Source organism: Coptis chinensis, chromosome 7, assembly GCF_015680905.1.
Source record: "Coptis chinensis isolate HL-2020 chromosome 7, ASM1568090v1, whole genome shotgun sequence".
Lineage (NCBI taxonomy): Eukaryota > Viridiplantae > Streptophyta > Magnoliopsida > Ranunculales > Ranunculaceae > Coptis > Coptis chinensis.
In genome coordinates, this window is record NC_141462.1 from 72,043,691 (window position 1) to 72,060,530 (window position 16,840).

The 16,840-nt window shown below is 35.8% G+C and overlaps 1 protein-coding gene and 1 long non-coding RNA gene across 2 annotated transcripts; both read left to right on the forward strand.

Moving 5' to 3' along the window:
- Positions 1-986: 986 nt before the first annotated feature.
- LOC147488710 (actin-depolymerizing factor 2) lies at positions 987-2,772 on the forward strand. Its single transcript, XM_086572065.1, has 3 exons — positions 987-1,237; positions 1,941-2,206; positions 2,298-2,772. Exons 1-3 carry the CDS (start codon positions 1,235-1,237, stop codon positions 2,446-2,448), a joined length of 420 nt encoding a protein of 139 aa, XP_086428191.1. The 5' UTR covers positions 987-1,234; the 3' UTR covers positions 2,449-2,772.
- Positions 2,773-10,340: 7,568 nt separating this feature from the next.
- LOC147488711 (uncharacterized) lies at positions 10,341-14,428 on the forward strand. The gene is made up of 5 exons (XR_015201785.1): positions 10,341-10,457; positions 11,312-11,469; positions 13,064-13,197; positions 13,505-13,613; positions 14,209-14,428. It is a non-coding gene; the product is annotated as an uncharacterized LOC147488711 (long non-coding RNA).
- The last annotated feature ends 2,412 nt before the right edge of the window (positions 14,429-16,840 follow it).

Sequence of the window (16,840 nt, forward strand, 5' to 3'; positions counted from 1 at the left end):
CTCACGTCGAACGCGTTCGGTGCTTGTTGCTACAACCCATAGTGATAATTGATAATTGATACTCATTTTTCCAACAAATTTCTTCCACTTTTTGACTTAATTCCTTCTATCTCTTATCAAACTCCATATCTTCAAAATCAAGAAACAATTCATATCAAAATCTTGATTGGAGAGATGAGAAAAAGATAAAGAAATAAGGATTTTCCGTCGCAAAAACGTAACTTTAAATTTCATTAAAACACATAGCAACGGACCAGATCCATCGCAAAGATATTAAGTAATTCTTCAAACGTGAGTTAAAATGACATCCAAAATTCTAAATGTTTCATGCGTTATTTGAAGTGACGTATGGGTTTTTAAGTAGTGTAGTGTGTAAAGCAGGTGTATATTTCCCCACCCCGACTTTTATTAACTAAGGGGATGGTTATATTAAGTTATGAACTCCACTTTATAGGGACTCCAAAGTTACTTTACTCATAATAGTAGACTTACAGGATGAATTGAGAGCTAATTTTTTGTAGAGATATACATGCATCACACGATGGAGAATACCCCTACAAAAAATCAGCTAAAATGAATACGTTTAACATTGTCAAAAGTTGTACCAAAATTAAAAGAATATGAGCCATTGGAAAATTTCATAACATTATAAACGATTTTTGACGAGATTGTACATCTTTAATGAATTGTTTTTTTTTTTGTGAGGATGATTTTTATTGTGTTTTGTCAACAAAAAAATTAGTTTCTAATTCATTGTGTTTAGTGGAGGACTGATTTTCACAAGCTATATGTGGTTTCCAGTCTCCATTGGGAGATGCTGTTAGAGGACTGATTTTGCACATATGTTTTTGGACCAATGGACTCAGCCTTTGGAAGAAGAGTCCATCGTATATGGATATATACTTTGGGCCTTGCAAGTACGGGTCGTAGACTCCGCAGCTTGTTTATTGGGTTAGCCCTACCCAGCCCCCAACCATCAACCCTATATACATACGTGCAGCAACAACATGGGGGGTAGGGTGTCACGGATGACGTGTCATAACATAACTGGTCAAAAGTAGTAGTAGTAGTATAGTAGTGGACAATTCTGACCATGATGAAGATATTAAAAGAGTGAGGCAGCAGCCAAAGGAAAGGAAAGGACTCAAACAATTTCACAAACACGCCATCCGCCTATATTTTCTCTCCCTTCTTTTCTGTGTGTGCCCTAGATTCTCTCCTCGTTGAAAAAAACATGGTGAGTTCTCTTCCTCTCATTTTTATATGATGCCTTTTTTGCCCTTTACACTATTAGGGTTTTGATTTTGGTTCTTGATCTGTAATTGGTATGTGTATTTTGTCTGATTCAGCTGAATGTTTTTTTTAATGATTTTGTTGGATTGGTTCACAGATCTAAGTTTTGCGTTTGATCTGTAGATCTGATCTATAGTTTTCTTGCGTAGACTTTGATGTAGTTTTTCTTTAGATTTGCAGATCTCATTTGTTTAAAAGCTTTAAAGTGTTGGGTTTAAATCAACTTTTATAGGGATCTGATTATTGTAATAAGTTCATAAATAATATGTTACTAGAAAGGGAATCAAATTTGTCTCTTAGGTCGGATGACCTTGACATAGTGGAGATTATCGTTTTGAAAATTAAGCTCATCTCGAGTTTTTTTAACCTTGCAAATAGCCATTTTGGTGCGAGCTGGATTTTTGTATGATATCTCCATCTGGTCGAAAACAGGACCTAATTCCACACAGTTTGTTTCAAATTAGCCAATTCAACACAATTTTTTTAATACTTGAATCCTGTGGTACATATTTATCAATGTGTATTGTTGTCCCCATATTTGAATACGATTGTTATGAATGACTTGAATTTTTAGAGATCTTTTTTTTTTGAAACTTTTTCTACACATTTGACATGTAATATCTGATGCTGTTCTTTGCTATTCATAGGCCAATGCAGCGTCTGGGATTGCTGTGCATGATGATTGCAAGCTGAAATTTTTGGAACTGAAAGCGAAAAGAACCTACCGTTTCATTGTCTTCAAGATAGAAGACAAACAGAAGCAGGTTACGGTGGAAAAGCTTGGCGAACCCACTGAAAGTTATGAGGATTTCGCTGCTAGCCTTCCTGCGGATGAGTGTCGATATGCTGTCTATGATTATGACTTTGTAACAGCAGAGAATTGCCAGAAAAGCAGGATTTTCTTCATTGCTTGGTAAATTGCATTTCTATTAGAAGTTTGCGTTTTACCTTATGCTTCAGAGCAACTATTTATATGTATGATTCTCTTTTCTTGCTCTGCAAAGGTCCCCTGATGCTTCTAGGGTGAGGAGCAAAATGATTTATGCGGCCTCCAAGGACAGGTTCAAGAGGGAATTAGATGGTATCCAGGTTGAACTGCAAGCAACTGATCCTACTGAAATGGATCTTGACGTTTTCAAAAGCCGTGCTAGCTGAGTACATGGGTATTTGCATTTAGTACAATCTGCTTAAGTGACATGTTTATAGTATGTGGGCTGGAGAACTTGTTTCGATATGATATTTGGTTTGTTATTCAAGTTTTACTGCAAAATCCTTTCATAGAACAACACCTGTGAGTTGTGATTTGTTATATGCTAGTGTCTCCCTTGTAGTCTCATCTACAAGCTAATATGTAATAGTTTGTGGGGGTAGACAACACCTTAAGTTTGTTTTTGCAACTTCTGAATGGATGTTGACCCCTGATATCTCAATTTGGATTGTTGGAAAAGTAATCCTTCATGCTTATAGCGGTTTTGGTTATTTTGTTGCTTGTATAGGTGTACTTACAAGTTATGTCTGCATTAGGTTTCTTCTGAACGACTGAATGTGTTGTATCATCTTGTTAGTTGCTAACTGTCTCATCACATCTGATTATGAATGTTTAATCTGAAGGCTGTTGTTCGGGGGCTTTTGTATACACTAGACCTCTAAGGAGTACATTTACAGAAAACTTCCAAAATGATTCCTGTCAAGACACACTATCTTGCAAATAATTGTGTCCAAGTTTCGATGCATTCTCTAAGTGACTTAGGTTGGGTTGTTAGGAATGCTGGGGGTAATGAAACCCATACACATATAGGCAGCCTAGTGCAGTTGCAGGAGGATATATCAAGCCTGTAAATCATGTTCTTGGTGTGCCACTAGGGGTGGTATAAACCATGGTAAACGGATCTCTCCACATTATATATATATATATATATATATATATATAGATAAAAGGAATACACTTCCAAAACTAGGAAGAGCTTCCTACCCCTCCACATTATATAATGCATCTGGAGAGACTTGATTGTATTTAATTTAGTTCACTTTTAAATTCCTCTGTATTTTGAGTATAATAATGCAAGTTGTGTAGCACAACTGCACAGGTTGTTGACATGAGCTATCACGTGTGATATTTATAAGGCAATGAAGAGGTTAAGCGAAACCAATGATTACATTAGAATATCTGCCAGTTTTAGTGAGTCCATGATATTGTTAGTTTTGTGACAAGGGTAAATGTAGGATGTTTTACGTGTAAAAACAACTGTATGGTTTGGGAAGCAGTTTCTTAAACTTGTAGTTTGTTGTGTTAGTCGTGCATCTTGGGATATATTAGGCTCAAGCGTTATGGTGTTTGGTACATAAAGTAATTCCTTTGGATTGAATTTAGCATGGATCACAATTTTCCAGCCCAAAGAATCCATTTCATCCTCAGAATGAAGGCTTTTCTTTTCTCCTTGTTACTATGACCATCTAGTGTAACAATCTTATTACGGGCTTGACTGGTGAAAAAATTGTAAGGGGTGCATGTTTGGAGCAATCTGGTACATAAGACGATAAGAGTAGAGCAGGACCATGGGAAGCAGTTACGTCATTTTAAACAGTTTGCCAATTAGACTTCCACCCCCAATTTTTCGATTGTTAGACTTCAACTCCCAATTTCACAGCTTGACCAAGTCATCCCTCTTTGACTGGATGCCATCCAATTAGTAGTGCAATGACAATTCTACCCCTCACCACGTAAAATGACCAAAATACCCATTGACTCTTACAAGACAAAAATAATTCAAATTGCCACATGGCATCATCATATCCATTTAATCCAATGCACATAAATATTTTTCTTAAATAACACCTACTATCCCTGCCCACCTAAAATGACCAAAGTATCTTCACTCATGTTTCTCTCTTTTTACATTTGGAGTAAAGCTTGATTTGGTTTGCTTCTATCTTTGTCCTTCACAATACTTTCCTGAACCTCCATGACTAGAACGAAAAGGTACGGAGAAATAGGATCTTTCTACCTTAATCCTCTTTTACCTTGAGAAAATCCTTCTGGAGCTCCATTTATAGGTGGGGAGCTGCTGCACAATTTTACTACTTCATTAGTTTCAGTGGGAATTGGAATATCTCCATTATAAAATCCACTGTCTCCCAACTAACCATATCATAAGCCTTTTGGATGTCAAGCTTCATTCACTAAACACATAGGAGTGTCATGCTTCCTTTCATACTCCCTCAACAACTCATGTGTTGTCTTGAATGGATCTGTCAGGGATGGATGTAGTTTGATTCAAAAGTACTAATCAATGATGCAAGTCGATCTTCAATCTGTTGGTGATGATCTCAGTAACACATTTATAAATGTTGTTACACGATGTGATTGGTCTGAAATTAATCATCTACCTTAGTAGGAGTAGCTACTTTTGGTATTAGAAAAAGGAAAGTAGAATTCACTACCCTCAGAAGTTTATAACTTTTTAGTACATTCTTAACTGCACTGGTAAAGTCTTTTCCCACTGTCTCCACCAAGCCTTGAAGAAAAATGGGTTATGTCCATAAGGTCTTTGAACTTTATTGTCTTGCATATCAACCATAACATCTTTGACATCTTTATCTGTGATTTTTGCCTCCAACTACATTGCCATAGGTTCCCGAAACGATATTTGTGGTCTTCAAGTTCAAGAAAAAGTCGGTATCGATTACTTATTACTGCACTGGGTTCCCAAAAGCTGAGTATAATACAGTACTCTACTTTGGTTTTTAGCTACTTCATTCTGCCATTTATATGTCTGTATAGCCATGTTCATTTGATAGTGCCTATATATATATATATACCTTTTTCTTGCTACCTTCTCCTTTATACAACTGAAGAAATATGTTGTACACTTATACCCATCTTTCATCTACAAGCCTTCACTTTTCTGCTTCATGCCCATATATAGCTTTTGCTCTGGCTAATGTACTATATTTGTTCTAAGTTCTAACAAAACTTTTCTCTCTCTTCCAATACTACATTCCTTGGTTTACTCTGTAGTAGAATCTGCATATCTTGTAACTCTTGTTTAGCTAATTCTTCTCTTTCAGGAAGATGAGAAAAGTTTACTCTGGCCGATGGCTTTAACCTCTCTTTCAAGTTTCAACAACTCTAATTTCTGTAACAACACATACATCACATACATGGGATTGTTGCATATGGTCATACGTACTCTACACTTCCTCCAAGTCAAAAGCATTGGTGAGTGATCAAAACCCCAATAAGGCAAAAAATCCACAAATATAGGGAAGGAAATATACCATTTTTTTCATCAAAAAATATATATATTGATATGGAAAATAAACGAAACAAATGACTTAGAGGTCAATCGCGCTACAAATTGCACCGCTAGCCCCTTTTGAATAGCAAAACCAATCTTCATAAACACATATTCGTGAGAACTAGATGTCATCACATTGTTGTCCAACACTTTATGCACCCTCCTAAACAACTCAACCGCATCTAGCGCCAAAAAACCAAATGTATCAAATGCAAACTGACTAGCCATGCACGCTCCTTCATGTTTCTCCACCTTCGTTGTAGATGCACTAATAGCTGCTTGCCCTACTCCAAAAACTCCATTACCAAAACCAACAAAAAGAGATACCCTTGTGACATCCACACATACATGTTTTCCATCAAACCAATTATATAACAAAATATTTGCAGGGCAAAGCATCGATCTACCTTCTATAGGATCAGTGAGGAAGTTGACAAGAGCCTCCTTCTTCACTTGTATACCAGCACACCAAACTACATCATATAAAATGTCACGTACATGGTCATGCTTGTATTATTTAAACCCTGGAACGTGCTTGCACTGTGCTGCATGATCTCCAAAAGTGTCAAGGCAGCTCTTCATACACACAGGACATCGATCACCATCATTATACAACGGGATCATGAGGCGGTAACGAAGGATAGCCCGATACTTAACCGGTGACATATGTTGTCCAAGACTATCCATAGGAATAGCAAAGAGAAAGTCATTGGCATGTCCGGGCTGTACACAACAAATAGCAGCTTTCTGATGATCTGACAAGTTAAATTCCCTTTCAAGTCCTGTAATAATCTTACCATAGTAGGCTTCCGCCAAGACATTCAAACAACGAGGGCCCAACTGGGTTTGAACCGGTGACCTCTTGATCTACAATCAAATGCTCTACCATTGGTTGATTGAAATATTTAGCTGTTTAAGGCAGACCCACACCGGTTACACTAAAGAACCTAAAGCCCGAAGGCTTATATTGCCCGAAGGTTCATCTACCCCGAAGGCTCTTGCCGAGGTGCCATTTTGAGTAGACCCAACCGCCTCCACCTTATCCATGAAGACTTGCTTTAGCTCCTTGGTCCAACTATCGTAGTAGCACCCTGTCTCTAGCCCAAAGGCCCATCACATAATTACACAAGAAATAATTCCTAACCAATATTTTGTGGGATTCGAACTTGCAACCTCACGCATGAGGAGAGGGGAACACAACTAATTAAGTTAGAAGCTCTTGTGTAAAATATGCCAAACTATGTCCACTAATCAGTTCTTGACATAATACATCCTCCACTTACAAATTTATTCCACCATATAAAGAGAAAAGCAATGGAATTTAAATCAGACAGTCCTGAGTTTGAAGGCATATAATAATGTTATGAGCTACCTTAGGATGTATATGGTCACCTCTTACTCTCTCTCACTAGCTGATATGATATTATTGAAGTCCCCTCCACACACGCCTAGGGTCGTAAAAAATACCAATGGAGACGGAGCTCCATGGAGACTCGACCTTAATGGGGCAAGTATGGAAGGTGCTAAATGGGGATGGAGAATCCCCAACTCTTTCCAAGCGGGTATGGCGTAGGGACAAGGAATGGGGTCCTCTACCCAACCCCGTCCCAATTAAGTATGTGGTGTATGTAATATGTATATATTATATTATGCATATTTGTAAAAATGTTGCAAGAGTAGAAATCAAACTCAAGACTTTAATATCATCGTTCAACTAGGCTAATGTCAAATTCATAAAGTGTCTTTAATATGTAGATGAAAAATAGTTTATTTAAGTGAGTATAATAGATATGGATTTTTATTTTATTATTATCAAGTTGGTTAATGGGGGATTGGTATGGGGATTCCTCATTCCTCGCCTGCCTCAAAGGGGGTTTCCATACCCATCTCCATCCCCAATTTCAATTTCATTCAATTCCCCCCTCCCTATTTACATCCCAACACACCATGCTCCTTGAACAAATTACTTATAGCCAGAAGATCATGCCACAATCACAATCTCTCACCGAATCTATTACTTGCATACACCATTGTTAAATAAGGAATTCCTTTTTAATTAATTTGGTCACTGGGTAGTGGGGCGGGTACATGGGGATCCAGTACCCAAGTGGTCGGGGCGAGTATGAGGAATCCCTGATTGCCTTTCAAGTGGGGATGGGGCTAGGGATGAAATTGAAATCAGGGGTTGGGATGGGAAACCTGCCCCATTTATATCCAACACACCATGGTCCATGAACTGAATTACATACTTATAGTCATAAGATCATGCCACAATATGAGTCTCTCACCGAGTCTATTACTTGCATATCACACACCACTGTTAAAAGATAAACTTCACTGCTAGGCATAAACTTGAGTTTGCATTGAATGCATTGGTCAAACTCAGCCAACTTCTGATCATACACCAAAAGAGGATCCCAGCATACCCATATTCTACCAGCACGACTATGAGCATAATTAATTATCAACATGTCTCCATTGTGGACAACAAAATGTTTCATATATAATCAAACTTTTGAGCTTTAACCTTTGTCTCTATCAAACCAAAAATGCTAAGCTTCTTAGCTATTCTAACTTCTTAATCTCTGCAGCTTTATGTACGTCATTGGTGCCTCTCACATTGACTACATCGGTCTTGTGTGATGATAATGACATATGAATGATGGATGATGGTATGGAGCGTCATTGATTGTAACCTACACAGATCAAAACCTAAATAACCATCGAGAGTAAAGAATGAGTAAGGTATTAATCCATTTTTTATTCGTACCACTGACGAAGGTCGAGAGGGAAAGGAAGTCGAGGGATTAAAAATGGTTGTTATAGAGAATTTGAATTAAACTAAACTAACTAATTAAATTAAAGACTAGGAATTGGAAATTTAAAGAGAGTATGAATGAAAGATAAATTGAAGAGAATTGAGTTCACCAATGTGTTTGATCTGTTAACCTTTTGATTCATGTTGTTCTCACAAGTAGACTACAATCAGACACCATTCAAAGGTTGATGCCTTTTTGGATACGATGAAACATCATTGTTGAGATTATAATCCTATATCGAGTGTGTAAAGCCTAGCCAATCAAAATACAAATCTTAGGGTCTGTCCACTTGTCACCAATTGGTTTTAACTTGGATGCCTAAATTTTATATGGTATCAGAGCGAGTTATTTCTCTTACCCAAATGGCCCATGTTACTCCGCATCACCCGTTTAAAAAATTGTCCATGTGTTAGGCTCAAGATTACGCCACACGTGAAGGGGCGTGTTGAGATTATAATCTTATCAGGTGTGTAAAGCCTAGCCAATCAATATATAAATCCTGGGGTCTCTCCACTTGTCACTAATTGGTTTTAAGTTAAATGCCTAAATTTAAGAGTCATTAATTAAACACTTATTTCTACTTTTAAGTTATTCTTATGCATGTGTTATTAATATCTTATTTCCATTTATGTAAGCTTGGGCAATCATTCAATGAATTTCCACATAAGGTAACCTCATGGAATACTTCACTTGAGGTAGTCATTCGATGAACCACCATCTAAAGCAAACACAGAGAATACTTCCCTGGTGCAGCCATTCCATGAATATACTTCCCTAACTATTAAACACTACACAACTATAAGAAAAGTAAAGAACACTAGCATGATATTCAATTGCAATAAATAAAATAATGTTCTAAACTTCCACCTCTGGGTCTGGATGAATGTGATTAACAACTAAAAACTTAAGTACTAACATGATATGAAGAACACCATGAACCAAAAGAATCAAAGATTCCTAAACATTGGCTTCATCTCATCCCTTGATGGAAAAGATTAGCTTTCCATAGAAGATGATTGAATAACAAGAAAAAGAAGAAGAAAAAAGGAATATAAGAACAAGGAGACTAATGAGGCCCAAGACTAACTAAAATCGAATATCTTATTATTATTTTCTCGGCCTCAATTTCTAAAGACAATAAGTTATGAATGAATATGTTTACATCTGGCACTGAAATGCTCTATTTACACTACAACAAATGGTCTTTTCAGCGACGAAACTTTTAGCAACGTTAGGAAAGCGTAGGCAATAGATACTATCAGCGACACTTTTTATCGTCGGTAATAGTTTTTTGTCTCCAAGATGAAATTATGACTTCAACGACGCTTGTATCGTCCTAAATAGTATTGTGAGACATCAAAAATATTGTAGCTAAATTTTCAGCGACGTTAAATGCGTAGTTAAATAGTTTGTAAGTTTCAGCGATGATAATAGCGTCAGTAGTTGTCAGAGCATTTGCGACGCTTATAAAGATCGTCGGTAATTTGGTATCTTTAGCGGCCCTCAATTCTGTCGAAAATTGTTTTCCAGTCTTTCCCAATTTTCCAGTGCCAATTGCGACGCTTATAAAGATCGTCGGTAATTTGGTATCTTTAGCGGCCCTCAATTCTGTCGAAAATTGTTTTCCAGTCTTTCCCAATTTTCCAGTGCCAATATTTTCATTCTTGGGTGCCTATTGTTTTGAAATTGGAGTCCAAAAATCAAAAGAATCGGTAAAACCGTAAAAACGGTAGAAAAAGAATAAAAAATAAAAGAAACCCTATGCTCTTCTGCCTCTTCCTCGAGTTCCTCCCTACCAAGTTTCCCTCCATCTCTTTCTCTCTCTCTCAATCAGATTAGAATAGAAGGCAACCTTTTTGTTTTTGTTTAATTAATCCTTCTAGTTTTTTTTTTTTAATCTTTTTTTGTTAAATTTAGATTTTTTGTATACAGAGCATTCCGTAATTGCAAGAGATTCACTCTCCTTTAAATCGGATTGGAACGGAATGAGATTAGAAGAGGGGTTTCTGATTTAATCTCCCTTCTTCATTCGTTCAACCAAAGCTTGGTAAGTTGCAAGGAAAAATTCTTTCATTAAACTTGTTTGTAGGAAATTCAGATTGGAAAGTTGTGATTTTTTCATTCAATTTCAGTTCCTTCACTGCCCAACCACTAAAATACATTTGTATGGTTTGACTATGGGTTGTTATTGAAGTAGAAGAAAGGACTTTGTTTTTTGCGGGTTATATATATTTTTTCAACAGCTTGATTCTTATAAATTTAATAGCGTGGTAGTCTTTTTATAGTAAATATTGTTGGACACTATGTTTGCTTGCTTGTGAAATACCAACTACTGTGGTCTTAATTGTTGATGTGTCGTGTCTGGAACTGCTCGGATTCTGAAAGTTAAGTTATGTGCAAGGCTTCATAGTATTGGAACATAGTTGGTTTTGCATTCAATTGGTAAATGGGTGTGAAAATTAAGTTAAATATTGTAGGATGCTAATAATTTAATATGGACTGTTGGTTATGCATTTTATTTAGAGTGTCGAAGGTACTGTGAGAGTACCAAACTTGAGTCAAATTGCAATGTGTTAATACTTTAATTTGAAACACATTGGGTACTGCACATGGGAAAACACTAAACAATGTGAATATGACAGTTTTCTTTCTCTCTGATGTGTTAATAGGCTTTAGCCTTTCATTTGTTAGACTTGTGATCCATATATCTATAACTCCTAGCTAGTAGATTATTGATGTTACTTATAATGGATGAATAGTTGTTTTGTTATTTGGAATATAGGTGTAAGTTCAGGTAGAAGATTTCTCTCTAATTAGTCATATTTTGTGTGAAACTTTTAGTCTGGCTATCTACTTAATTGCATGCCTTTATTATGTGGTGTGTAACACAACTCCCAATAGTGGTATGTGGTTTCTAGATTGTATGTTGATGAGGGCAGATGATGCAATGAGCCTTCTAGCAGAGTTTCGTACATTAACCTGAGATAGAATTGATGCCCAACAAGCAAGAATCAACGAGCACCAGCATGCATTAGACTTTCTCTTGTCAAAGTTTTAAGGTACGTAGTCCTTGATTGTAGTAGAATTCATAGTTCGTTTTTTTTTTGTTTATATAACTTTTGGTGTTTTATCTGAGGCTAGCACATAGGTGTGTCTACTTTCTTTAATGATATTCAAGGGAGATGTTTGTGGATCAGTTTAATTATTGGTGTGGAATCGCTATGGTCTTTTTTTTTTTTTTTTTTTTTTTTTTTATAAGTAAATTTTATTCAATTGGTTGCACAATGTGGTACAAGTGTTAGAGAAGCTCACTTACAATTACAAGATGCAACCAGTGCACAAGCGGACTAGATACCTCCTAAGACCTCTTAGCACTACCCAATGCTCCCTTTATATTTTGTTGTTGGTTTTGTAGTTTTTCTTTTAGTTTCTTATATTGCTTAAAGAGTCCGTTGTTACTTCCTCATAAAGGACGGGTTATGTTGTATTGTTGTCCAAGTATGTTGCTACTTGTGAATTGCTTTTTCTTTAAATTTTCTAGCAGTTCTTGTAAGTATGTTGCGACTTGCGAATTGCTTTTTCTTTAAATTTTCTAGCAGTTCTTTAAAAGGGTTGATGTTGGTTTTTGTTTATTTAGAAGGAACAATTGAAAAAGGTGGTGTTAATTATTTGGTTTGGGTTTAGGGAGATATACTACTATGGTAGAATTTAGGAACTTTGTACTAATTAGTTATTTGTTTGCGTTAACAATGGGAACTTTGGGTTAATAATTAGTTATTTGTTTTATATTTAGTAACGATGCTTTGCAATCGATAGTTTAAGTAAAGAATTTGTGTTCACCTACATTGGATAGTCATAGTGGTATTGACAATTGCATGTATGTTAGTATGTACAATTGTTCAAAATAATTCACTGTTATTAGTTTTGAAAGAAGAGATACTAAACAAATAAAAATCGGGTGGTATTGGCTATTTGGTTAGTGAAGTGACAATGAATTTTGCACGGACTTTGGATTTGGTACTTGATGTGCTTTGAGTTCTTGGACTTAATAATTGATTTAACGAAAGCTTCATAAGTTTCAACATCAATGTATTATTATATCTGTGAGTGGCTTCTTTTACCATTTTTTAGTATAGTGAATCAAGGGAGTGCCATTAAAACCAAATGGAACTTAGGTCCTGACTTAACGGTACTCTTGCCAGCTTTAGCTTATGTTATGCTAGGCTCATTTCATATCTGATCTATTTTGGTGTCATTTATATGCTTTCTTGAGCAAAACTGTTTGCTAGTGTTTTTTTTTTTTGGTCATATAAAGTATAAAAATATAATATAATGGAGTTAAAACTTTAGTTTCTTTTAGGTAACAATTACTACAAACTTTTGGGGTTGGTTGACACAAGGGTGACTTTGTGTCAGAACACAGGTTCTGAAGTTAATAATCTTTTGGGTTGTGCTTGTGACACTAAAATTCACCCTAATGTTCAACTAAGTTTAATTTTTAGTATACTTAGATCTAAGTTTGAGTTGCACTTGAGTATGTGACAGTTAAGCTTGGCATTTAATAAAAAGAACAGCAAGTGTTCTTGAAATGAATTGTTAACATTTTTTCTTAGGTATTTTATGGTGTCCTATTGCAATATTTTGTTGTTGTAGTGAATAAGAAGCCATTGGACTTCAAACTCTTGAACTTGTTGGTTAAACCATTGATGGAGATGAGCATGGACACTCCGTACTTTGCGGCTTGTGCTCGGCGTCGCATACATCATACCAGAGCTCAATTTTGTGAGGTAGTTTCCAACTTAAATAAAGCAACTTCCTTGTTCTAGTTTTTTTCACTAATGCACAGACATCTTGCAAAGACGAGTTATTGTCCTTCTATGAAGGCATTATTTATTTTGAGTATCGGATGTGTTGTCTAATAACACATGGGCGTGACATTGCCATTGGATCTTTCTTGTACTCCATGGTTCTCTCCGTATGTGTACTTCTTTTGGTCTTATTGTCTTACTATTTTGTTTGCAACCTCAGCACTTGTTTGATTGAGATGCTAAAGTTCCTGGATATGAATGTTGTTTGATCTACTTTGTTCTGCAGGTCACCAGACAGTTCCAGAAGCTAGTTCTGCCCAGAAGTTGTCATATTTCTTCGAACTCTACTGATGTCAACATTGGAGGCAGAACCCAGATCACTTCAGCATTCTCAAGTATGATCTAACCCAAGTCAATGAATTTCTCCTTGCATTGAGAACAAAATTTCACTAGGAGTTCACTCTTTGCTACACATTTTAAAAACACACCTGAACCCCATGCGCATTTTTATAGATGATTTACATGAAACTACATGATCTTTGAATGATCAAAATGAACTGTTTCAAGATCTTATTTAGTAGTGTTTGAAGTCAATTGACTTGAATGTTATAAATGCTCACTTGTCTTACACTCTTACCCAACCTTAAGTTTACTAGTCAGCCACTTCCTTAATGAGATAATTCTCACAAAGTGCACTCTCTTGCTAGTTTTTCCATTCCTAGGAGATGGTGTTGGAGCCAAAATCTTTGGTTACAATGTTGCCTTTGTTCAACCGCACAAAGATGCCTCTTTTAGGCTGATGTGAAGTCATCTTATGCACTTCCTTTAAATCACTTGGATTTCATAAGCTTGACATATTGCGTTGTTATTGTTCTTTCAATTGATAACTTCGGCAATTTTTTGACTTTGTACAGTAATAATATCAACATTTACCTTTTCCTATCTCATTTTTTTTTATAGCGATTTGATTTGTATGATTATTGTTTGCAGATTGACTTATACCCAATAAAAGTGGTTTGGTGTTACAAGAGTTTGCGAAGCAGGGTGTAATTTATGATCTTTTTGTGAAGACAAAATTCAAAAGAGAACCATGTAATTATGCGCACAAATGCCCAATAGACGATTTTATGTAACTCCATTTCTGTTTTAGATTGTAACAATTATTAATTAACTCACTCATACAAGCTTACTTCTGGAAAATTTGTTGGTCATTTTATGTTCTTGTGCTATATTTTTTTATATGTTTTCCTTTTAAGTTTAATTGTTGTATCTTAGTGAAATTAATTGTTTCTAAAAAAATAGAATATTTTGATTATGCAAAGAAAAAAAAAATGATAAAAAATAGCAAAACTTTCAATGACAATACCATATTGGTATCAAATACCGTGTAATTATAAAATCAAAATATTTGACCATTAGTAATGCTTTTGGCTACGAAATTAAAAATGTGGCCAATAAAAATATTTGGTTGCGTTGTAAAATGTTGGCAAAACAACCAAATTTTTGAAAATTTTGGATCTTTAGTGACGATTAAAACATAGCCAAAGAGTTATCAAAAGTAACCTTTAAATGAACGTCGCAGTAGGTGTACCATTTGGTGACGTTTTAATATTGATAACAACAACTAAATTTGGCGACGATTTTATAGCTTTGGCCACGATGGAAAACGTCGCTGATTGGGAAATCTTTGGCGACAGTAAAAAATCGTCGCCTAATAGAATTGCCGACTATACCTTTACCCACGATGTTGGGACGATACAAAAAACGTCGCTGAATACTTTTAGCGATGTTTTTTCAATTTTTGGCGACAAATTTTTTCGTCACTGAAAACCTTATTTCTTGTAGTGTTATATAGGTTACAATGAGCACTAGAAACATCTAAACATGGGATTTTAGGCCTAATTCCTTGTTTCCACTGACTTTAATTTGACCAAGTCCCAATTGACTTTAACCTAAACTAAAAAAGTGTGGACTGCTGGGCTTCGTGCGTCTGGACGCATGGGTGTAGGGTTTCTTCTTTTGTTTTTGTTGATGTCTATCTTTTTTGCAGGATTTGATCCAATCAATGAGTCCAGCGTCTTAGGGATCCAAATAGGATTTAAAACATGTCCAAGTCCAGTCTTTTCATATGCTTATAAATATTAGGCATTCTCCATGATAGTCCATAGTTTCCAATTGATCTAATAAAATGCTTTGAATAGATCCATTTTGCCCATTTTACTCCAACATTTTGCAATTCTTTTTTTTTTCACCTAGATTAACTAGAGTCAATCTTAATTAGAGTGTTGATTACCAAGTTTATTCAAAGTGTGCGAGCGTATGATTCCCGACTCGTCTCACACACTTGAACTTCCCAAGGTAATGAAAACTCTAAATCTTGATAAGTTTCACAACTTCAACCAAGTGTTCAACTCATGTTCATCCACATAATCAATCAAAAACTCATTTTTTTTCTTTTTTTTTCGTTTTTCTTTTTATCTCTATCTATTACAACAAAGTCCACTGATTTATACTACTCTATTACAAAATCCGGATCCTTAGTTACAACCAAATGAACGAATTGTGAAAAAATGAACTGTAACTGTGCTAAGGTGGCTGGGCAGTTGCGCGCCACCAATAGGGCAGACGCGCGGGCGGTCGCCCAGTCGGTTCCGACCAACTTTGTCTGTCTTCCGGCAACAACTTTAACTCCTCTCCAGTGGTTGAATGTCGAACCTGGATTTGAAATAAAACAGATCTGTATTGAAAAATAACGAAATATATCAACAAAAATAAAAACAAGAAATGAAAGGGTGAGAGTGATGCTTCCCTCCTTAGGTGCTCAACTAAGCATCCATGCTCCTTCAATCTATGACGGTGGCGCCATTTGAAGCTGTAGTTGTGGTAAGTTCAAAGTTTATTTGATTGAGGTTCACCATAAATTGTTTAGAGCTTGAATGAATGGGAGTTTGAAGGAAGAAAGGTAGGTTTATTAGCTTTTAGGACTTGTTTTGTTAACTCTAGTTGTATTGAAGAACATTAGAAAAGACTGTTGATTTAAAGATTGAAACACAACTTGGAAGAAATAACTTGATTGAAAGGAAGAACAAAACTTAAAAAAAATAACTTGATTAAAATGAAGAACAAAAAGTAAGACAACTTGAATGTAAATAACTTGAAAATTAAATCCTACACTACTCCTACATGACACTAGAATAAGTCTAGGTGCATTCTCTCATCTTACTTTTGAGTTCTTATACCCCTACTTTTATAAAAGACTTATTTGCCCTCTCCCTCTACAATCAAGACACCTCACAAAGGTTGCTTTATGTTTTCCTTTTTGCTTTTTCCTTTTGCTTTTTTCAATTCTTCTTGATCAAGCTAGGTTTAGAGAAAACCTTCTTTTGTATCAAGGACATCCATCTTTAGTCTTCTGAGTTAAGGACCTTACTTTCAGCTCTCTGGTTTTGAGTCCTTGACCTTGACTTTGACTTTGACATTTTCAGCACTTCTTCATAGCAGCTTCGAGTCTTCATAATAAGCGTAAATAAGGCTCCTTTTGGTGCTAAAATGCAGCTTTTATGATAAGTGGTTTGAATTGCTCTGTAATCTTAAAAAGACAATAAAAGCTATGAGTTGTCTT